Source organism: Crocuta crocuta, unplaced genomic scaffold (genome assembly GCF_008692635.1).
Source record: "Crocuta crocuta isolate KB4526 unplaced genomic scaffold, BGI_CrCroc_1.0 scaffold69, whole genome shotgun sequence".
NCBI classification, from domain to species: Eukaryota; Metazoa; Chordata; class Mammalia; order Carnivora; family Hyaenidae; genus Crocuta; species Crocuta crocuta.
Window position 1 is genome coordinate 2,284,379 of NW_027551576.1, and position 23,710 is coordinate 2,308,088.

Genomic DNA, 23,710 nt, shown 5'->3' on the forward strand with positions numbered 1-23,710 from the left:
CAAAAAAAAAAAAAAAAAGCTGCATGAGGAATGTGGAAGACTTTTCTTTGCAAATGTTTTTTCCCAATGGAATCCATCTATTTTATTTTGTTTTGAAAAAAAAAAGCAATTGTTTCTTACTTGTTCCCTGTTATAAAACTAAGATGCTCTCGTTGATATCTGGGGACATGCCCAGGGTAATAAACATCACCTACCACCTGGAGGAAACAATCGTTAACATAACATAATAGAGACTCACCCTCATGCTAAACCTGATAATAGAATCATCCTGCACAAACAACATCTGTTATAGATTTAATTTCATTTTAAGCATTTTTCTGCGTAACTAATGGTGCTCCATAAATGTGATTATCAATGACTGCATGATATTCTATTCTGTAGCTATCCCATGTTAGATTTCATTTCCAAATGTTAGATTTATTAGATGTTAGATTTATTATCATGTTAGATAGCCCCATGTTGGCTATCCTAAATGACACAGTAAGCATCCTTGTGCGTAAGTCTGTACTCATGGTTTGGATTACCGCGAGAGAAGTTTCTTAACAGTAAAGTTTCCAGGAAGAAGTAGAAGAGTTAAATGAAAGGCATCGATACTCACCAGTTAGCATACATCTGACCTCAAGTTTTTGTTGATCTAGACATCATCGTGAAAAATACGCCCTTCTGTGGTTAGATCCTTCTTCCCATGTCTCCTGATGCTCTTCATCCGTGTGCTTTCCCAGAGCCCATCCAGTAAACTTCCGCTGAGTTCTGTTGTGTGCCAGCCTGGTGCTGGCACGGGAGAATGGCAGTGAAGGAAAAAGTGTGGCCCCTGCCACGGAGGAGGGGCGTGCCCTTGATGGTCATGGGCATCTCACTTTAGAAGCAGCCCCTCTGGAAAACAGTGTGGAGGTTCCTCAAAAAATTAACAATAGAACTCCCCTAGGACCCAGCAATAGCACTGCTAGGAATTTACCCAAGGGATACAGGAGTGCTGATGCACAGGGGCACNCATATGGAAACCAACTTCACAATAAACTATTTGTAAAAAATAAAATAAAATAAAATAAATAAGTGTAATCTACCAAAACAAAAAAAGAAAAAAGAAACAGCAATAGTGGACACTTTCCATGTTGTAGAGGTGCCCTCTGTTTAGTGAGGGAGAAACAGCTACGGGAAGACTAGTAAGTTAGGTGATGTAATGGGAAGAGTTAGAAGCATTGTGGGGACACAGAAGGGGGCGTAACTGAGAGCTTCAAGGCAAATGGCGCCCCAGAGGGGGGAAACAGCACAAGCAAAGGCATAGGGAGATAAAGACGCGCCCTTCCTACGATTCCCTCCCAATTCCTCAAATTCAGCTCTGTACTTTTATTCTTTCTTAAATTAAATTCTTCCTCCTTCCTCCTGGTGAACTTCTACTCATCCTTCAAAGCCCAGCTCACACATCACTCCTTCTCCAGTGCTCTTTTTGGCGTCCATACTCCACCTCGAGAGTGGCTGTTTCTCCTTCCTCTCTCCTGTCACCTGCTTTGATCTTACCTCAGTCATCATTTTTGTCCCAGTTACATTTTAGAATTTCTAATGTTTTAAAATTTAAAAAAATGTTTTGATACTGCTCATTTATCCTTTGTCTTTGTTCTCATGGTAATTGACAAACTCCTTGAAGTCAGGGGCAGTGTGTCAGTTAGGATTCGGTTTGCCTGTGTGTGATAGAAAACCTATGCTGACCCAGAGGCGGAGAGCCCTGACTGGCTTGGTGGCCCTGTACTCATCAGAGATCTCAGCTCCGACCAAATGGCTGCTTCAGTGTTCTCGTTCTATGACGCCTCCTCGTGGTCGCAGGAAGGCTGCTGAAGCCCCATTCATCCTGTCAACGTTCTAGCCAAAGGGGCCAAAGAAAAGAATACATCCTCCCTTTAGAGCTGCCTTCTGTAGGTTGCAACCTACACTTTTGTGTCCATTTCACTGGAACTTAGTCACAGGACCGTACCTAGCTACAAAGGAGTCTGGAAAATGTACTCCAGGCAACTGTGTATTCAGCTAAAAAAAAGTCTGTTCGTAAATAGAGGACAACTAATTGTGGAAGACTATTAGCAGTTTTTGCCAGAGTGAAGAACGAGGTATAAGATGATTCCTCTGAGTCAGACTGGGCCAGGTCTGGGATCACTGCCTTACCCACAAATGGAAGAAAACACAACAGCTGCTGTTAGTTGAATACGTCCTATATACCAGGCACTGTACTAGGTGCTTCCCCCCCCCCCCGCCCTGCCCCTTTTTCATTCCAAGACTTGCCGGAGCGAAATACCTTGCCCAACTAATTAGGGCAGAAATGGAATTAGAGCAGAGATTAGCTGATTTACAAAGCTTGGGTTCTTAACCAGCGCCCAATTCTTCCATCCAAGTGAGCCCCAAGCCTTCTGTGGAAGAGCATTGCTGAAATGGGAAGGCAAGTGGGAAGGTGAGGTCACTGGGAGCCTCATTTAATGTGTAGCATCCCTCCAAACCCACCAATTCCTCTCTGCCTTCCTCTCCCAATGATTAGCAGAGATCCCTACCTATTGGTTTCTTTGATCTAAAACCAACATCTCCAAGTTCTACTTAGGTAAATAACTGCCACTGAGAAAGGAGCATTTCTAATTTGGAGTCAGGTCCAGGCCATCTCTTCTTGCACACCTCCTATGATGGGGAGCTTACTATTTATCAAGGCAATTCGTTGGCAGTTCAAGGTGCTTATTCTTCAGTTAGACTAGTAGTTCTCAACTAAGGATCGTTTTGCCTCCCAGTGGGTATCTGGCAGTGTCTAGGGATATTTTGGGTTGTCATGACTGGGAGTGGGTGAGAGGGCACTACTGGCCTCTAGCGAGTAGAGCCCAGGGATGCTGCTAAACGTCCAACACAGCACAGGACAGCCCTTCACGACAAAGATTTATCCAGCTCAAAATGTCAACAGGATGAATGTTGAGAAACAGACTAAGGTTTGAGTCTTGACATCGGCAGTCTCTTCCTAGCTATGTGACCCTGAGTTGGTTGCTTGATGTCTCTGAACTGAGCTGTTTTGTCGTGTCTGCCTTGGCGATCATCACAAGACCTCCCTATGTGCTATGGCAGGCATTTGATAAGTGATATCTGAAAAGCCTAGAGCTCGGCTCCTTACTGGTGTAGCAGCTCTGGTCCGCATTCCCAGGATGTGGAAGGAACGTTGACTACCTTTGTTTATTTGCTGGCACATGGGCCTGATTAGATTAGACTGTTTGTAATCACTCTGGAAAAAGTCCCAGTGCAGCTAATGGTTTTGGAACGGAGCCATTCCCTTCATTTAAAATTGATGGCTTGCTCGTGCACACGAGCCTCTTAGAGAAAAGAGACTCATTTCTGCTCGTCACCAGGTCCTCATCACCTGGGGATTAGCAGAGCTTTCCCACCGCACTGTCTCAGGGAGCCTCCCCACAGCCCAGGGAGGTAATGATGTTCCCCCTCCTTTACAGGTAAGGACATCGGAGACTTGGCAGTTTACCCAAGCTCCAACAGCCCGTCAAGTGGCTGAGCCTGGGTGAGAACTTCCTCCTTCTATCGCCTGCCTCTCCGGGGACATAGTGCTCTTAGGAAGCTACAGGAGCCCACCTTTCATCCCCAGTTGCCCTGCGCGCAGTCCTTCCTCCAGCGACCATTCCGTCTCCCCAGGGTGCACCGTCTCACCTGTGCCATCTCTTTAGGCTTGGCCTCGATCCCAGAGAGGGGCACCTCAGAACCTGATGGGGTCTGGGCAGTCTGGACGGAGCATGGATGGCCTCCTGTGTAGCATTAGATGCCATGAGGACCCCTGTCCCCACACGCTTCCCACAATCAGCCTGATGCCCCTTTGGCATTTGTAGACAGAAAACCATTCAACGATCTGTCTTTCAAAATGCAGGTCTCCGAGGGAGGGGAAAGTGCCTTACATTAGTTATCTCACCTAGTAGGGCACGTCCAGGGATTGGGTAAGACGAATGGAGACCAAGAACGGCATATGGGCCCGTGACCCGGGCACCCACCCAGGCCTTGTGCTCAGGAGGGCCCCCCTCTCGGTTCCATGTTCTGCCATTGCCATCTTGAAATCCTTAACAATTGTTTAATTTGTAATCTTGCACTGAGCCCCGCAAGATATATAGCCGGTCCTGAGTGAGACAGGAGGTCAGCGTTGATGTGGCTGCTCCTTCTGCCCTCTGGGTGCCCACCCTGCGGGACCCACCTCTCAGGATCGCCTCAGGCTTCCTCCTCTTTCCCTGACACCCCCACCCCCACGCCGCATTCCTCCGGGGAGGTGCATGTATGCAGCAGGTGGGCGCTCTGTTCGCCTTTCCGGGAATCCTGCTCAATTCCGTGGTTTCAGAGGACAAAGTGGATTTTCTTGCTTCTGAAACAGATGCCTGAGCGGAAAGGAACTTTTCGCCAGTCAGTGTCTGTTGAATGCTTCGTAGCACCCTGCCCCTCAATCGCTTACTCATCCCTTTAACAAATATGCATTTGTCTTTGGCTTTTATGTCTAAGCAAAATAACATGTCCAAGCCACAAAGGGGAACATGTGGTAAATAATTGCACACACTGAGATAGGAGTATAAATATATATATGTGATATTAATTTTCCCCAGCATTTTCCTATGCAAAATATTGATAGAATAAAGACGTTGGAAGCGCTCGCTGTACAGTGAACACCTATATATCTACCACCCAGGTTATAAATTAACATTATGTTCTTTTTGCTTTATTACGTGTCTGTTATTTATCCCTTCTAACCAACTATCCATCCCAGTTGTTTTTCTGATTCATTTCAAAGTAAGCTGCAGACCTCAGGAGATTTCACCCCTGAACACTTAATATGCAACATGAATTTCTTTTTGGGGCGCCTGGGTGGCTCAGTCAGTTAAGTGGCCGACTTTTGATTTTGGCTTAGGTCATGTTCCCAGGGTTGTGGGACTGAGCCCTGCATTAGGCTCCATGCTGAACATGGAGCCTTCTTGGGATTCTCTCTCCCTCTTCCTCAACTCCTCCCCTGTGCGTGCTCTCTCTCTCTCTCAAAAAAAAAAAGAAAAAAAGAAAAACCACTTTCCTTTTTTAGTCAAAAAGTTAAAAAAGTAATGATTTTATATAAAAACAAATCATTTTCTGTCAGATACAATAATTGAATGACAAATAGTGTACGCATAGCGAAAGGGAATTCTTGGTCCTGTGTGCAATGAGTCAAAGGGAGAAATAAGAGAGAACTTTCCTCCAGGTAACGAGGAGAAGAGAGAGACCAGACCTCCTGTAAGAGAGGGGTTTGGAGCTACCTTGAGAATACCCCGCTGTGGGAATGCTTTAGGGAACTGCTTCCTGCTTCCTCCCAACCAAAATCAAAACTGAAAATCTGAGAGGAACTTCCTGCGCCTCCTTCCTCCTTCCTGAGGTGGCTGCGGGCTACTCCGGGGGTGTGAACGTGGTCAGGGCTGAGGGTGAAGCTGCAAGGCCCTGGGCCTGGGATGTACAAGGGGAGAGAGATACAGGCTGACGCTGTAGATCTGGGAGTCACCATCCTCACAGAGCTGGTGGCTGGGGTGGACGGGGTTGAGTGGCGAAGGCTCTCAGGCTGACAGCGACAGGAGCAGAGAACAGGACTGAGGCACAATCGGAGAAAGTGATGCTGTTCAGAGGAGGCACGTTCGGAGACGGTGGAGGGTTGCTCTGACGGGCGGTTCAGAGCCAGAGGAGAATATAGAAAAATACCCAAAAGCCTCTAAACAGGATACTTGGAAAAGCCGTTAGCAATCAGCCACACCACCTTTCACATTTGACCCGTGAGAAAATCCAGGCTGAGATACCAATTTGAATATTAGTGGCAGAGCTGGGGCAAAATCAGTGCTTTTCCAGTGGAATAACTCAAGGGTTCCTTCCACAAGGATCAAATGCCTTAGGGTCTTGCTTTTTATTTTTAAAAAATCATACAAACTTAGCTTTCTTCTCAAGAATTTATCTGGCTTTGTCTTAATGTTAGTTTGTCTTGCTAAGTTATTGAGAGAGATTTACACTCTGTTAGGGTTTCTAAGTTTTCTTCAAAATCATACTACTTTTTGATGAATACCAAGATCTCACAACCTCTTCCAGAAGATTTAATACCTACTTCTACCTCCCACCCCGACTGAGGATCACCAATAACAGGATACAATGTGTTTTCAGTATAGCCTCACTAGCACAGGAAGTTTTGTTACATATTACTTTGCATAGTTTATACAATGAAATGTTTTTCAAATATAAATAGGCTTTCTCAAACAATATGACTCCCTTTCCATTTGAGAACTGTTAGTCTAAAGAGATGTGCTAGATTTATTTCATGCTTTGTGTACCCTTGTAACCTCCCCCATCTCAGTTAGAGATGCTTTGAGCTGGAAGTAAAGACTCCCACAATGGTAACTTAAGCAAAGAAGACACTTTGTTATTTCCCACTAATAGCCAGTATGGAGGAAGAAGATTCCAGGGTTAGTCCAGCAGCTCAGCGATAATAGGACTCTGGGTTGGCATCACAGTGGTTCTCTTGGTGTTTCCCTCATAGCCCCAAAGTGGTTTCCAAAGCCCCAAGCATCACCTCCTGTCAAGAAGGGGGCAAGGAGAAGCAACACTTTTCTTCGTTTTGATCATTGGTCAGAGAGAAAGAAATTTCCAGAACCCTGGCTCTGCCGTGAGACTCCCCATCTACTTCCTTGGCCACAGTTGTGTCTTGTGCCACTCCTAGACCAGCCACTGGCAAAGAGGAACTAAAGTGCCGTGCCCAGCTCAGACCAGTCATACTGCCGCCCACCTTCCCAGAACACATATCACATGGGACTCACACAAGCCTTGCCTTGCTTTTGCCCAACTCCCTCACTAGAATGTAAACCCTTAGGAGGCAGAGGTTTTTGTTTTGTTCACTGCTATATTCCCAACACCCAGAACAATGCCAGGAGTTCACTAAATAGTCATTGAATGAGTGAAGAAATGAATGACTAAGGAAGAAGGGGATTTGGATTGTAGGCGGTATCCACTGCCCCCAACAGCGTACAACCTCAGTATAGATCCACTTGATGGTACCAAGTGACTACTGATCTCCAAGGCTCTGACCTTAACCCTTGTGTCTTTCTTCCTAGGGCGGGAGCCACAGCTGGAGGCTGCTTTCATGCCAATGACCCTTCCCAATTCCTCCTGCATCTTAGAAGACAAGATGTGCGAGGGTAACAAGACCACCATAGCCAGCCCCCAACTGATGCCCCTGGTGGTGTTCCTGAGCGCCATCTCCTTGGTCACAGTGGGACTCAATCTGCTAGTCCTGTATGCCGTGCGGAGTGAGCGGAAGCTCCACACGGTGGGGAACCTGTACATCGTCAGCCTCTCCGTGGCAGACCTGATCGTGGGGGCTGTCGTCATGCCCATGAACATCCTCTACCTCCTCATGTCCAGGTGGTCCCTGGGCCACCCTCTCTGCCTCTTTTGGCTTTCCATGGACTACGTGGCCAGCACAGCATCAATTTTCAGTGTCTTTATCTTGTGCATCGATCGCTATCGCTCTGTCCAGCAGCCCCTCAGATACCTGAAGTATCGTACCAAGACCCGAGCGTCGGCCACCATCTTGGGGGCCTGGTTTCTCTCCTTTCTGTGGGTTATCCCAATTCTGGGATGGCATCACTTTATGTCACCGGCCTCGGGACACCGGGAAGACAAGTGCGAGACAGACTTCTATGATGTCACCTGGTTCAAGATCATGACCGCCATCATCAACTTCTACCTGCCCACCTTGCTCATGCTCTGGTTCTATGCCAAGATCTACAAGGCCGTTCGGCAGCACTGTCAGCACCGAGAGCTCATCAATGGATCCCTCCCTTCCTTCTCTGAAATTAAACTGAAGCCAGAGAACCCCAAGGCGGGGGCCAAGAAACTAGGGAAGGAGTCTCCCTGCGAGGTTCTCAAAAGGAAGCCAAAAGACACCAGTGGTGAGCCTGTCGTGAAGCCACCATCCCAAGACTCAGAGGAGATGAAGTGCCCAGGTGTCTTCAGCCGGGAGGAGGACAGAGAAATGGACAGACTCCCCTGCTTTCCACTTAACATCGCACAGATGCAGACGGAGGCAGAGGGGAGTGGCGGGAGTTACGTCGCTATCAACCAGAGCCACGACCAGCCAGAGATGGATGAACAGAGCCTGAGCATCCATGTGGCCAATGAGATATCAGAGGACCAGATCCCAGGTGACAGCCAGTCCTTTTCTCGGACAGACTCAGACACGCCCCCGGAGTCGGCCTCAGGGAAAAGCAAACCTAGAAGCGGGTCTAGCACAGGGCTGGATTACATCAAGTACACTTGGAAGAGGCTCCGCTCCCATTCGAGGCAGTATGTGTCTGGGTTGCACATGAACCGAGAACGGAAGGCTGCCAAACAATTGGGTTTTATCATGGCGGCCTTCATCCTTTGCTGGATTCCCTACTTCATCTTCTTCATGGTCATTGCCTTCTGCAAGAGCTGTTGCAATGAGCATGTGCACATGTTCACCATCTGGCTTGGCTATATCAACTCCACGCTCAACCCCCTCATTTACCCCTTGTGTAATGAAAACTTCAAGAAGACATTCAAGAAAATTCTCCACATTCGCTCCTAAGGGAAGGCCACGAGGGGTTGCAACCAAAGTGACACTGAGGATGCCTCTGAAGGAAATGGAGGACAAGGCCTGTGAGTTCAGGCACCTGGGCTTTCCGGAGTCAAAAGAATAGTCTTAATGACTAGGTAGCTCAGAAGGGTCTTAGGCACCATTGGCAGAATAGCAGATGGCGGCGGTCAGCAGAGGGATTGTACTCTGAGTAGAGAGCAGGATATTTCCAAGAGAATCATATCTGGATGAGTTCTCCCGCTCCTCAGGAAATGTGGGAGCCTCAGACTCTCACTGCAATTCAAGCTTTCCGACTTGAATTAATTGGAAACTGAAGGGACATGTAGGTAGAGTCTTACTGGAGAATTCGAACTCTCAAGCCTTCCTGGAATGGAGTCACATGACTGTGCAGAGACCTCACATATGCAGATAGATGCTGTCCCCTTCCAGGGATCACCTTGATAGGCGTGATAGCTATTCCATTGTGACTGTCACTTCTCAGAACACCTCTACTCTGAGCCTCTCCTACAGCTTTCTCCAGAACCGATGTCTGAACCACCTTGGAAATTCTGCCTTATTATTTCTCTCTCATGCACATCTTAGAGCTGATAGGGAATTTTGCAGCTTGTACATTTCATTGTTTTCAACTCCAAATTCCTTTTGGTTATTAACAAAATAATGATAAAGGGCTGCCCTCAAAAGAAAGAGAAAAGGGGTGTTTTTAACGATTGCACAACAAAAGCATAAAAAAAGGGAATGGGGAGGAGAAAACCGTATCTCTTGAGGGCTGGGCCAGGTTTATCTCCTTTAGCTCCATGACGCACAGCAGAGGGATAGTGTTAATACGAGAGCACATTGTGGCGTAGCAAGGTGACATAAAGTACCCAACATCACACAGCTAGTAGGTGAGAGAGCTCAAATGAGAATCTGGTGGGGTTCCGGCTCGCTGTAACATGTTTTCTTTGAAAGGCAAAAATGTGTCCTGTTAAGTGTGTGCACACACACAGACACACGCACACACACACAGACACACACACCCCATTCCTGAGAGTGGTGGCAATTCTCAAGAGGACATGTTGAGAGAAGGAAAAGCTGACACAAAATATTCCTGAGGCTGCAGAAGGGGATCCTTTGAAGAGACAGTGTGCATTTTTATTTGTGAGTTCTGCTGTATTTGTTGAAAAAGAGTCATCATGTTCTTTTATACTCACACCTCTTCAGTGAAAACTAGCATATGGGAACATACAGTTTTCCTTGGTGTTTACGTTGCAGTCTGGTAGTGATTTATATTGTACTAAACGCTAAACTGTAATGTATGTAGCAAAATGGAGTGCGTGGAAAACTGGTAGTTTGTGTTCTGTGTTCCTCTTCGCATGATCTGTTAAAAATGACAGATTTTTACCTATCTAAAATATGATATTTGAACCTACATTGTTAGAGTTTGGTTTATTTCCTCTGAACCTTTCTGAGTCCCTTGGGCTGAGCAGATGTATCAAAATGTACTGTTGAGTATTACCAGATCTGATATAGGATTTCTCTTTGGTTTCTGGTCACATGTGTGAATTTCTTTAAAAAAGAACTTACTTCTTGTAAGAAGCTTCACTCTCTGCTTGGCATCCCCCAAAGCGCTTCTTGGTCAAAACTGGGAGAGCTAACAAGACATTTTCTCCTGGTTTTAAAAGCTGCAGCTGGTCCGTTTCTAGGTCAAAAAGCATTTCCTGGAAGACCTAGGGAAGACTTGCTCCCCAAGATCCCTCATGATGAAGGAGCATGAAAAAGATCACCTCACCCAGACAAATGGCTAAGTGCCCGTTATTCATGTTGTTGAATGGTTGAGGCAACTAGTGAAGAGAAGTGGTTATGAGCTCTGACTTTGGGTCAAAGAGACCTGGATCTGAGGCTAATAAGAACAAGAGATGGTCCATATAAATTGTCAGAGCCCCCATTTTGAGGCCCATGCTTTACAGGGTTTATGGTGCATGCAGAGTGTCGGGTACCTGATGGGGACTCGTATGTAGTTTTAAAACATACTGTGCATACCATATGCCAGGCCCCATGCGTTACCACCATTATCTAATTTAACCTTTATTCGGATCTCAGGGGGGAGACTTCTGTGTTTTTACAACGAGGCAAACTGAGGCACAGAAAGAAGCTGAGGAAGGTGGGAAGACAGAAAAGGAGAAGTAGAAAGTGGGGGACAGAAGGAGCATAAACCAAGTGGCATAATATTCATGCACTCAAGAAAAATCTACATTCAAAAACATTCTTCATTAATGTATTCATAAGTTAAATATATTCAAAGGAAAAATAAACCATCCTTAGCTTTTGATAAGTAGAAATTCCTTCAAATGATTTTCTTAAGATCACGTGAAAACCAGTCAACTACTGCATCACATAAATCTTTAAAAGCTTGTGAAACTATTCCATCTAATAGAAATTGCTGTAAATCTTAGACGTTGGTAATGTTAATAAAAGTGTTCATTCAGAAAATCCATTAGTCTGCAGATTGGCCACTTGATGGATTGGTCATTTGGCTGCTTGGCTTGGTCGAAAATTGCCGGTCTCTCTTTTGAAGATGGGCCTTCCAGAGGGAGATTGAAGGCTTAACACAGGGTGAAAAGGATGCTGGCTGAGATGCATTCTAAGTTCTGTAAATAAATAATGCTTTTAAGATCTAATTTGCCAATATGTCATTCCAGTTTTTTTGGGGCTTTCAAAGCCTAGGCTCTGCAGTATATGGTTCCCACTGAGCTGCAAGACAAATGATGAAGGTAGATTGACTTGAATCAGTGCAGTCTTGAATAAATGTCATGGACCTCATTGCCTTGCGGTGTCCAAGAACATTCTCTGTCATTTTTTGTGTCCCGGTCTGGCCTCTTCCGTGATGCTCCATCCTTGGGGCCGTAAGGTATGAACATCAGTTCAGAAGTCCAAAGCTTAAAGAATCATCCTGTGTCTACCTTTGCTGACATCAACTCTGATTGGGGATTGGGGGCCAGATGGCACATGTGGTACAAACACGGCTGGAGGGAGGCGCCTGGGTGGCTCAGTCGGTTAAGTGTCCGACTTTGGCTCAGGTCATGATCTCATGGTTTGTGGGTTCAAGCCAAGCGTCGGGCTCTGTGCTGACAGCTCAGAGCCTAGAGCCTGTTTCCGATTCTGTGTATCCCTCTCTCTCTGACCCTCCCAGCTCATGCTATATCTCTCTTTTTTTTTTTTAAATATTTTTTATTTATTTCTAGGAGAGAGAGAGAGAGAGAGCGTGAGCAGAGGAGGGTCAGAGAGAGAGGGAGTCACAGACTGAAACAGGCTCCAGGCTCTGAGCTGGCAGTCAGCACAGAGCCCGATGCGGGGCTCGAACCCACGAACCGCGAGATCATGACCTAAGCGAAAGTCGGACGCTCAACCGACTAAGCCACCCAGGCGCCCCTATATCTCTCTTAAAAAAAAAATTTAAATAAATTAAAAAGAAATAAACCAAACATGGCTGGAGGGCCACCAGTTCCTAGAGAATGGTTCCTAGTACTCCAAAAGGTGTTAATTATAAGAATCTTGAAGTCTTGCAGAGGAAACAAGCTTATAAAGAACTAACTTCAACCCAGGCTCATATATGCTTAATGGAGTGAAGCCTAGAGGTGGGTGGGTGTCATCCTACTGGTTTTTTTTTAAATCAAATTTGTTACATTTTATATATATACAGTAAAATTTACCCATATAAAATGTAGAGGTCAATGAATTTTGACTGATGTATACACCCATGTCATCCTCATCTCAGTCAAGACATAGAACATTTCCATCATCCCATCAAGTTCCTCATGCCCTCTCTGTGCTCCAGGCAACCAATGATCTGACTTCTAAACACTATAGGTTAGTTTGGCTGCTTACATAACTTTGCATAAATGGAATTATATGATATGTATTCTTTTTTCCATTTTGTCTAAGAATCACCCACACTTCAGCCAGGTGTATTATTATTATTATTGTTATTATTATTAAGGTATAGTTGACAGTGTTATATTATTTTGAGGTGTACCTGTAGTGATTTGACAATTACTCAGTGCTCACCACAGTAAGTGTAGTCATTATACAACATGATTATGATATTATTGACCATATTCTCTATGCGGTACTTTTCATCTGCATGTTTTATTTATTTTATAACTGGAATTTTGTACCTCCTAATCCTTTTCACATATTTTGCCCACCTCTCCCCCTTCTGACAATCACCAATTTGTCTCTGGCAATCACCAATTTGTCTCTGTATTTATAAGTCTGTTTCTTTTTTTAAAAAATTACTTATTCAAATTCAAGTTAGTTAACATACAGTATACTATTGGTTTCGGCTGTAAAACCCAGTGATTCATCACTTACATATAATACCCTGTGCTCATCCCAACAAGTGTCCTCCTCAATGCCCATCATCCACTTAACCCTCTCCCCACCGACCTCCCCTCCAGCAACTCCCAGTTTGTTCTCCATATTTAAGAGTCTCTTACGGGTTGCCCCCCTATTTTTATTTTATTTTACTTTTCCTTCCCTTTACTGATGTTCATCTATGTTTCTTAAATTCCACATATGAGTGAAATCATATGATATTTGCCTTTCTCTGCCTGACTGACTTTGCTTAGCATAATATCCTCTAGTTACAACCACATTGTTGCAAATGGCAAGATGTCATTCTTTTTCATCACTGAGTAGTATTCCACTGTGTGTGAGTGTGTATACACACACACACACACACACAGATGTATACACCCATGTCATCCTCATCTCAATCAAGATAGAGAACATTTCCATCAACATTTCCATATATATGTGTGTACACACACACACACACACACACACACACACACACACACACACCCCACATCCACCACATCTTCTTTATCCATTCATCAGTCGATGGACATTGGGGCTCTTTCCATAATTTGACTATTGTTGATAGCACTACTATAAACATTGGGAAGCATGTGCCCCTTCGAATCAGCATTTTTGTATCCTTTGGATAAATACCTAGTAAAGCAATTGCTGGGTCATGGGGTAGTTCTATTTTTATTTTTTGAGGAACCTCCAAACTTTTCCAGAGTGGCTGCACCAGTTTGCATTCCACCAGCAGTGCAAAAGAGTTCCCCTTTCTCTTCATTCTCACCAACATCTGCTGTTTCCTGAGTTGTTAATTTTAGCCATTCTGACAAGGGTGAGGTGGTATCTCACTGTAGTCCTGATTTGGATTTCTCTGATGATGAGTGATATTGAGCATCTTTTCATGTATCTGTTAGCCAACTGGTATCTTCTTTGGAAAATAGTCTATTCATGTCTTTTACCCATTTCTCAACTCGGTAATTTGTTTTGGGGATGTTGAATTTGAAAAGTTCTTTATAGATTTTGGATACTAAACCTTTATCAATATGTTGTTTGGAATTATCTTCTCCCATTCTATCGGTTGCTTTTTAGTTTTGTTGATTGTTTCCTTCGCTGTGCAGAAGCTCTTTGTCTTGATGAGGTCCCAGTAGTTCATTTTGTTTTTATTTCCCTTGCCTCCAGAGATGTCTGGTAAGAAGTTCCTGTGGCCAATGTCAAAGAGGTTGCTGCCTGTCTTCTCCTGTAGGGTTTTGATGGTTTCCTGTCCAACATTGAGGTCTTTTATCCATTTTGAATTTATTGTTCTGTATGGTATAAGAAGTGGTCCCGTTTTATTCTTCCGCGTGTCACTATCCAGTTTTTCCCAGCCCCATTTGCTGAACAGACTAACTTTTTTCCATTGGATACTCTTTCCTGCGTTGTTGAAGATTAGTTGGCCATACATTTGTGGGTCCATTTCTGGGTTCTTACTTCTGTTCCATTGATCTATGTGTCTGTTTTGTTTGTTCATTTGGTATGTTTTTTAGATTCCATGCATAAGTGAAATAATACAGTATTTGACTTTGTCTAACTTACTTGGTGTACTAGGTCTTTCATAGGCCCTTCCATGTTGTTGAAAATAGCAAGATTTCATTATTTTTATGGTTGAGTAATATTCCAAAGTGTTATGTATGTCTGTGTGCGTGTGTATAACATCTTCTTTATCTTTTCATCCGATGGTTGACACTTGGACTGCATCTGTAGCTTGGCTATTGTAAATAATGGTGCAATAAACAGAGGGGTGCATATATCTTTTCAAATTAGTGTTTTTGTTTTCTTTGGGTATATACCCAGTAGTGGAATTACTGGATCATATGGTATTTCTGTTTTTAATTTTTTTGAGGGACCTCTATTCTGTTTTCCACAGCGCTTTCACCAATTTATATTCCCAACAGTGCACAAATGTTCCTTTTCCTCCACACCTTTGCCAACACTTGTTATTTCTTGTCTTTTTTGATACTAGCCATTCTGACAGGTGTGAGAGGATATCTTACTGTAGTTTTGATTTGCATTTCCCTGATAATTAGTGGACATTGAGCTTCTTTTCATGCTTCTGTTACCTTCTTTAAGTCTTTGGAAAATGTCTACTCTGCCCATTTTAATTGGAGTGTGTGTGTGTGTGTGTGTGTTGAGTTGTAGAAGTTCTTTATATGTTTTGGATATTAACTCCTTATCAGATATATCATTTGCAAATACCTTCTCCCATTCACTAACTTGCTTTTTTGTTTTGGTGGTGGTTTATGATGGCAGTGCAAAAGCTTTTTATTTTGCTGTAGTCCCAATAGTTTATTTTTGCTTTTGTTTTCCTTGCCTGTGGAGACATATCCATAAATATGTTGCTGAGGCCAATGTCCAAGGGATTACTGCCTGTGCTTTCTTTGAGAGGTTTTATGGTTTCAGGTCTCACATTTAGGTTTTTAAATCCATTTTGGGTTTATTTTTGCGTGTGGTGTACAAAAATGGTCCAGTTTCATTCTTCTGCACATGGCAGTCTAGTTTTCCCAGCACCATTTATTGAAGAGACTGTCTTAGCTCCCTTGTATATTCTTGCCTTCTTGGTAGTAGATTAATTGACCATATAAATGTGGGTTTATTTCTGGGCTCTCTAACCTGTTTCATTGATCGATGAATCTATTTTTTCTGCCAGTCCCAAACTGTTATTACTACATCTTTGTAGTATATCTTGAAATCTGAGATTATGCCTCCAGCCTTGCTCTTCTTCCTCAAGATCGCTTTGGCTATTTAGGGCCTTTTGTGGTTCCATACAAATTTTAGGAGTATTTGTTCTAGTTCTATGAAAAATTCTGTTGCTATTTTAATAAGAATTGCAGTGAATCTGTAGATTGCTCTCGGCAGTATGGACATTTTATCACGTTTTTTTTCCAATCCGTGACCATGGAACACCTTTCCGTTTCTGTCATCTTCAGTTTCTTTCATCAGTGTCTTATAGTTTTCAGAATATATGTCTTTAACCTCCTTGGTTGAATTTATTCCTAAGTATTCTTTTTGGTGCACCAACTGGGTTTTGAAGACAGGAAGGGTGACACAAACAGAGGAAGCATGAGGCTATTGCAGGGGTGGAGATTTATAAAAGAGCAGAGAGTGCTTAATACGCCAGAATTAGTTTGGTGTNAGCAGTATGGACATTTTGTTTTTTTTCCAATCCGTGACCATGGAACACCTTTCCGTTTCTGTCATCTTCAGTTTCTTTCATCAGTGTCTTATAGTTTTCAGAATATATGTCTTTAACCTCCTTGGTTGAATTTATTCCTAAGTATTCTTTTTGGTGCACCAACTGGGTTTTGAAGACAGGAAGGGTGACACAAACAGAGGAAGCATGAGGCTATTGCAGGGGTGGAGATTTATAAAAGAGCAGAGAGTGCTTAATACGCCAGAATTAGTTTGGTGTGACCCAAGCATGCAGTCTGAGGAGGCAGTGGCAGGAGAGGAGACTATTATTAACAGGGAAAGAATCTGCAGTGCTGAATTTGACCTGAGCCCTGCACTCCTGAAGCTATGGTTTTTCAACACTCTCCTTCCATGTTTTTGTCCTCCAGGAAAGGTTTACTGCAAAGAAATATCCATTCCTGTAGGACTTAGGTAAGACGCATGGATACTTGTTTACCTGCAACAAGGCAAGATGGTCATTCTGAAGTGCTATTCTTTGCCTTATAAATGTTTAGCTGAGCTACTTGTATCCACTAATCAATCAAAACAAACTGCTGTATTAAACAACGTTAGTTAAGCTTCTCCCATACCTTTCACGTTCCTTATTTCTGACTTACAAGGCCTGAGTCAGCATTCAGCCTCTCCAGAGAATAAGCTGACCTCAAGATAAAATATTGTCTGATCTACCACTATCCAATCAAGCCACACTTTCCTCCCACTTTCCCACAGCCCGTTCTTTCTAGCCTTCTTCACTCTTCCCTGTGAAGCAAAAGTTCTTTTTTCCTAGTCCTTAAGGCACTTGCAGATCTTTAGGTCAGAGTGGTCTTTCTATTGCAATAGTCCCTTCCCTATCTCTTCCCCTTCCCCTTACAAATAAAGTATCTCCTTAGTAAGTCTGGATTTGTTTTCTTACTTGGCAGAGTCAAACACACTTCCGTTAGGATCCTATCCCCAAAACTCTTTCACCTTCAGCAAGCCACTTAACTTTTCCTAGTCTCTGTTCATGGGTAAAATGGGAATAATATGACACGTTTCAGGACCTTTGCGGTGATTAGAAGATATGACAGCCTGAAAACATGGTAGATAATAGTAGTCATTACTGTAATTATTGAGTCTATTGAACCACATCAGAATCACTTTAATTCCTTATGAATGAATGACCTTGTACATTAATTATGTACTCATTATTGTGTCTTCAGTACCTGACCGATGCTTGGCACATAGTATATGCTCAATAAATAATTAGGAATGAATACGTTTATCCCATTGACAGCGGAGAGCTATGAGAATAATGCCTGGTTTAGAAAGAGCAGGTTAATCACTCGCGACCTTCATGGGCTTTTACCTATTAAAATTCTCATCTGTCTCCACACTTGCCTCCTCACTGACACCTGGGATACATTTAATGCCGCCTCTCCTGGAAAATGAAAATGACCATAATTCCTGGCATCTTCTGAAATCGACAGAGAGGAAGTGGAGCAATTTTTTCAAAGCATGACAGGCATCTACACATTCCCTGTAGCCAACAAACCGGCTTATCAGACGAAGCTCGGCTCAGACCAGAGAGCCTCGCCCACTTTCTGACGCTCCGCCTTCCGGGCAACTCAGGATCCTCCCACTCAGCCCGGTGCTAGGGGCTCACTTACCAGGTTGGCTCGCGCCTCCGTGTGCGCATGCGCACCACTGACCGCGGGCGGGGCGGGGCGACGTTGCGTCATCGGAGCGCGCGCTGCGGACGACGCCGTGGTTGCCGGAAGTTGAGTGGCGGTAAGTGAGCCGCGCTGGTGAGGGAGTTGCGGGGTCGCGCGGGCTGGGTTTTGGAGGCCTGGCGGGAAGGGGCGAGCTTGGCTGGGAGGACGAGGGTCGTGGTCGAATTCACGGTCCTCCCTCCTCCGGGGAGTCACTGACTCCAGCTGTCGCCCTCTTTCTCCGGCCGCGTCCCGGCGGGCTGGTTTCAGCCCGGGGTCTTCTGAGTAGACCCCTCCTGATGTCCCAAGTCAGCCCCTCCTGGCGTCTGGCAGGGATTGCTCCGAACCCTCGGTGTTGGGACGCCAGAGTCCTCAGCATCCCGGCTTTGCCCGGGATTTGCTGTGTGACCCTGGCATGTCACCTCGTTGTGAGCCTTTCTTCCTTCGTCTGTGAAATGGGAGTGATCATAACGTCGTTTGGGAAGCGAGGGTGTGAGTGAAGTCCGTTCTCCCTCAGAGCTTTCTAAGCTAAGGTTCTCGATTCTTCAGTTTGGCCCGGGGGTTGCAAACCTTAATGCGTATTCGGTCCTGTGAGGTAAATGTCGGTGGAAGGAATTTCCATGTCAGAAAAAGTCAAACTTCTCTTTTTACCGAGTTGACTTTTATGAGCGCAGAACTAAGATAATGTGAAGCGGGAGAAATGAAAACAAAACCTGTGCGTTGCACGCGCGTCATCTCTGGGTTTGTAAACCCTGACGGCTACAGTGTTTTCAAAGCTAATGAAAAAAAAAATGGAAGTTTTTGAAACTCTGCAAATGAAACCCGGCGTGTCTGTGACTGCCAGTCCCAGACTTTCAGACCTCCGGGTCCCAGTCTCCCTTTCCCGCTGAATACTTGGCGTTTCTTCACCGACACCCCTGCCCACTGGTTAAGTTCCTTCGGCGGCCGAGAACGGTTTCTGGTTTCTCTTGTTTGTTTCGATTTCTCCTAACTCTGACTTACACCGTACGTTGAGCTGAAAGCGGTCATCCCATGATGTCGGCTCACTGTCCCTCCTTCGGACGCTTGGGATCCCGCGCCAGTGTGTGGCCCACACATCCTGGAAGGTGCTGGTTTGGTTTCCCCCTCACACCATTTTTCTCCGCGCTGAGCACATTTAACATATTTATCTGCAGTAAGCTCTGCAACAGCCGAAAGTGTTGCTCTGGGCAGGCATTGCTGTCAGTACTGGTGATGTAGGGGTAAAATCAGACTGAAACAAACAGAAAACAAACCCCCCCCCCAATAACCCTAATTTCGCGGAGCCTACTTTTTGATCGTGCATGGCCATGGTGGTGATTGCCAGTAATGCAGTGCTTTTAGTGGGTGGTAGGTGTTTTGGATCCTATCAGATAGTATCAAAGAAAGGAACAAGGAATGGTAATGGGATGGAGAGTATCCATGGGTTAGCAGAGGGGGCTGTTTCTTTTTTTTTTTTAAATATAGTTTATTGTCAAACTGGTTTCATGTAACACCCAGTGCTCATCCCCACAAGTGCCCTCCTCCGTGCCCCTCATTTTAAAAGCTAGCTGGTCACTGGGGCGCCTGGTGGCTCAGTCAGTTAAGCGCCCAACTTCAGCTCAGGACATGATCTCGCAGTGTGTGGGTTCGAGCCCTGCGTCGGGCTCTGTGCTGACAGCTCAGAGCCTGGAGCCTGCTTCAGATTCTGTGTCTCCCTGTCTCTCTGCCCCTCCCTCATTCACACTCTGCCTCTCTCTCTTGAAAGTAAGTAATAAAAAACATTTTAAAAAATAAAAAAAAAAAAAAGCTGCCTGGTCAGGATGACTTCTCTGAGGAGGTGGCTTTGGAGCCAACACATGAATGAAGAAAAAGCCAGACTCGTGAAAGCTCGTCTCCCCCAGTTCCATGCTGTGGTCTCGGTAAACTGTTTACAGGTTGTATCTCACTTGCAGCCATCGGCTCCTGCCGCTTCTGCTTCCTAAAAGAGCCCCCCTTCCCCCCGCCCGTCCAGTTTTCTTGGCCAACTCCTCCCTGCCCCTCATGTGACAAGATTGTGAAATTCTTTAAGGAGTTGCACACAGGGCTCTCATTCAAGATGCCCATCCCTGTCCTCAAGGAATTAATTATTTTCTATTACTTAAGTCAGGAAGCCAGACGACAGCGCTCTGGTATGAAGCTGTCGTAGAGATTGGCCAGAGGAGGACTCTGAGTGATCGTAAGTCAGGCTGAGGCATCAGAGAAGGCTCCTGTGAGGAGGCGTTGCTTTATTCAGGGCCTGAAGGATGAGCAGGACTGGTGGGAGAAGGGGCGTGGGAGGTGGGACAATTTGCAGACACTGGGCGTGGGAGGGGCCCTAGGCGCCCTGCTAGTTCACCCAGGCCAGGAAGTGACTGGAATTTAGGTGAGCGGAAGGCAGATCCCAGCGGACCTGTGGGCAAGATAAGGTTGTATAATCTTTTTATTTATTTATTTATATTTATTTAATTAATTTATTCCTGAGAGAGAGAGACAGCGTGAGCAGGGGAGGGTCAGAGAGAGAGGGAGACACAGAATCTGAAGCAGGCTCCAGGCTCTGAGCTGGCAGCACAGAGCCCCATGTGGGGCTAGAACCCACGAACCATGAGATCATGACCTGAGCCGAAGTCGGATGCTGAACCGACTGAGCCCCCTGGGCGCCCCCGCTCTCATCTTCTTTAAATTCCTCGGGCTCTCCCGTGGTGTTTACACCGAACGGGGCAGAACCAGCAGGGAGACCAGTCAGGGCGCTGTTGCTGTGGTCCAGGTAGCAGAGCAAGGCCTGAAGGAAGGCAGTGGCCGAGCCCAGGGAGAAAGAAGGGCGGGTCTCAGGGACAAACGTTGTGCCAGACAAAGGTGGTGGCTGGGTAACAGCACACGGGGAGAGGAGGAAGGTGAATTGGGATGTGGGGCGCTGAGGGATGGATCCTGGACGTGGACATAGGTAAGAACACAGTTCTTCTGATTAGCGGCCCTCGGTTGCTTATCCCCGCCTTCCTCTGAGATTTTAGTCAGGAGTCCACTTTTTCCCTCGGGAGGTGAAGCTCAGGACTGCCTTCCTCCTCCTTTTGCTGTTCCCTGATCCCTCTGCCCCTCTCCAGTATGAGTAAGGCCTGGCTGTGTATCCAAGGAGGAGTAATTAGATGCTGCTTTGTTACCCAGTAGACAGTATGCATCTCCGTGGCCTTGGCACCCTGGGTACCAGGTCAGTCTCAGACCAGCCCCGGGTGGTCACCTCTGGGGTTTTCTCACACCTTCTGCGTTGTGATTTCTTTCCTTTGCACTTGTTCCCGTTTGGCAGTCTCCCTCTGAGTGTGCAGTGTAGAAAGAGAGGCCTCTTTTCCTCCAGGAGTCTGACCGTATGGAGCAGGACTGTGCTTTTTTTGTGGTGACCTGAGCGGCCCCTCCCCCCCCGCCCCATCTTCATTGTAGACGCATCCTGCCCTTGATGCTGTCATGCTTTGGCCTTCGCTGCTTGACGCTCCCCCTTGTGCCAGGACAGCTCTCTCGCCCATCTTCTCCTCGTCTTCCAGATTTCCATTCCATCCCCAGCCTCCCGACCTTGCCTTTGCCTCCACTGAGTCACAGCCATCAGTGAAGGGTCTCAGCTTCTGTCCTTTACTGACTTACCTGGGGCCGACCCTGTCACTTCGCCGCTGAGAATTAGAAGTGTGTTTAAGGCTTGTTCTTTTACTTGTGCTGAGTTTCCGTCTCCTCCTTTTCCTCAGGACAAGGTCCCGTCATCTTGTTTCTTTCCTGTTTAATCATCTCTTTTCTTTTTAATTTTTTTTTTTATGTTTGTTTATTTTTGAGAGAGAGAGCACAAGCTGCGGGAGGGACAGAGAGAGGGAGGCACGGAATCCGAAGCAGGCTCCAGGCTCCAAGCTGTCAGCACAGAGCCTGACGCGGGGCTAGAACTCACAAACTGTGAGATCATGACCTGAGCCGAAGTCAGACGCCCAACTGACTGAGCCACCCAGGCGCCCCTGACCATCTCTTTCCATGACAATATCTGGAAAAAACAAAGCACCTTCCCATCACATCACGTCATCTCTTCCCATCCACATTTCTTGACTTCCTGAAGTCATTGGTTGTTAAAATCCTTCTGTCCCGCCCGTCCTCCAGGACTGTTCTTCCTGGTCCTCAGGGCCCCTGGCCATTTCTCGCTTCTTGTTGAATTCTGATCACGTTTGATGTGGCTCATGTTCCTTTACTTGCGAAAACTGCTCCTGCTTTGTGCGGTTTGTCTCTCTGGCCAATTCCCCCTCAGTTTCCATTGTGGGATTCCTCCCCCCCTTTCATTAAATGCTAGTTTTCTCCAAGGTTCTGTCTTACACTCTGTGCTCTTCTCAGCCACAACTTCAACTCCCACTTGTGTGGCAAGGAGCCCTGTTCTGTGTCTTGAGCCAGGACCTCTCCTCGGGGCCAGCCCTCAAACTCTGTGAGCCTGCCTGAAAGTCATCAGCTTCCCTCCAGAGCCGCACTTCTTTCTGCATCCTTTACTCTGACTCATCACCTTTCTTCCATTTAGCCATTCACGTCAGAGCTCTGTGGTCGTCTTGGCCTTTCCCCTCTCACCCCACCCTGGGCAGTCTCAGAGTTCCACAGATTCTCCTTCCTTGATATCTCCTGACGCACCTTCTCCTCCATTTCCTCTCCCCCCACCTCAGTTCAGCCTCCTCTCACCTCTGGCCCCTCTCCCTGCACGGCCACTGAGCTGCTTGCCCTGTCTGGTGCTCACTGGCCCTGGAGTGTGCCTCCTAAAATACAGATCCTTGCTAAAATACAAATCCCTGCCACTTCGGTGCAACTTAGACACCCCTCTGCCCTCCCGTAACACCCTGCACAAACACTCATACTGCACCATATGGTACTTGTTTTATCCGCAGATTGCTATACTGTCATTCCTGGTCTGTGTAGCCCTCAACACCTAGATCCTTTAAGGCAGAGACCTTAGTCTTTTTTGCCATTGAGTGCCGAAATACAGCATGGGAACTAGTACATAATACAATGTTTATTGAAGGAATAACTAAACGGAAATCCCCATGTCTTTGACACATATTTTGTTGGTAACATCAGTTCATTTTTTCAATGCCTTCTGTGTCAGATACATGTATTTTTAAGTGTCTATTTATTATTTTGAGAGAGAGAGAGAGGGAGAGCACAAGCGGGGGAGGGGGCAGAGAGAGAGGGAGACACAGAATCTGAAGCAGCTCCAGGCTCTGAGCTGTCAGCACAGAGCCTGACGTGGGGCTTGAACCCACGAGCAGTGAGATCATGACCTGAGCCGAAGTCAGACGCTTAACTGACTGAGCCCCCCAGGCGCCCCATTACAATAGTTCCCTAAGGAAAGGAAGTAAAATGTCTCGATGAGGGGTACAGTTTTCTAATTGCACAAAGTGACATGTGATTGCAATGGCCCACATGGCACCTTTCCTGGGAGCAAAAGCTCTGCCCAGTGGGCTGTGGAATCCATCCTTAGTCTCATCTTTGGAAACCAAATATTTTGGAAATCTGGTGACAAGTGTTGGGTTGGCCCCGTTCCTCGACGCCCCTTCCTTGTCCAGGACTCCTCAGATATGAGCAGAAATGAAAGCCACAGAGCCTCCGTCACTCGGAAGCCTCCATCACTCAGCCAGCGTTTAGGAGCCATCACAGATTTTACCTGTTGGACGTGAGGGCTCCCAGGTGATTCCGGTGAATCTACGTGGCTGCCCCTCATTTCAGAATGAAGCCACGTGACGCTGTGGATTGGTGCAGGCAACGAAAAGGACTCAGAAGCAGGCACACTGTTTCCGTCTTCCTTGTGCCGTCTTCTCCTCTCCCCTAGCACAGGCTT

At 45.9% G+C, this 23,710-nt stretch overlaps 2 protein-coding genes across 3 annotated transcripts in view; both read left to right on the top strand.

Moving 5' to 3' along the window:
* The first annotated feature begins 7,147 nt into the window (after positions 1–7,147).
* Positions 7,148–11,419, top strand: HRH1 (histamine receptor H1). The gene has a single exon (XM_077751522.1). The coding sequence runs from the start codon at positions 7,148–7,150 to the stop codon at positions 8,609–8,611; it is 1,464 nt and encodes a 487-aa protein (XP_077607648.1). The 3' UTR covers positions 8,612–11,419.
* Positions 11,420–17,865: 6,446 nt separating this feature from the next.
* The window catches only part of ATG7 (autophagy related 7), a 239,614-nt gene continuing 233,769 nt past the window's right edge, over positions 17,866–23,710 (top strand). Inside the window, exon 1 of one of the 2 annotated variants that reach the window (XM_077751556.1) lies at positions 17,866–17,935. The gene's annotated coding sequence lies outside the window, so the exon portion shown is untranslated. Of the gene's footprint in view, positions 17,936–20,054; positions 20,072–23,710 lie in introns of those variants that run through there. The other variant, XM_077751557.1, reaches the window with a different exon arrangement.

What these genes read in the sequence shown, in the direction of transcription:
- HRH1 (XM_077751522.1), top strand. Translation starts at nt 7,148, where the DNA reads ATGACCCTTCCCAATTCCTCCTGCATCTTAGAAGACAAGATGTGCGAG.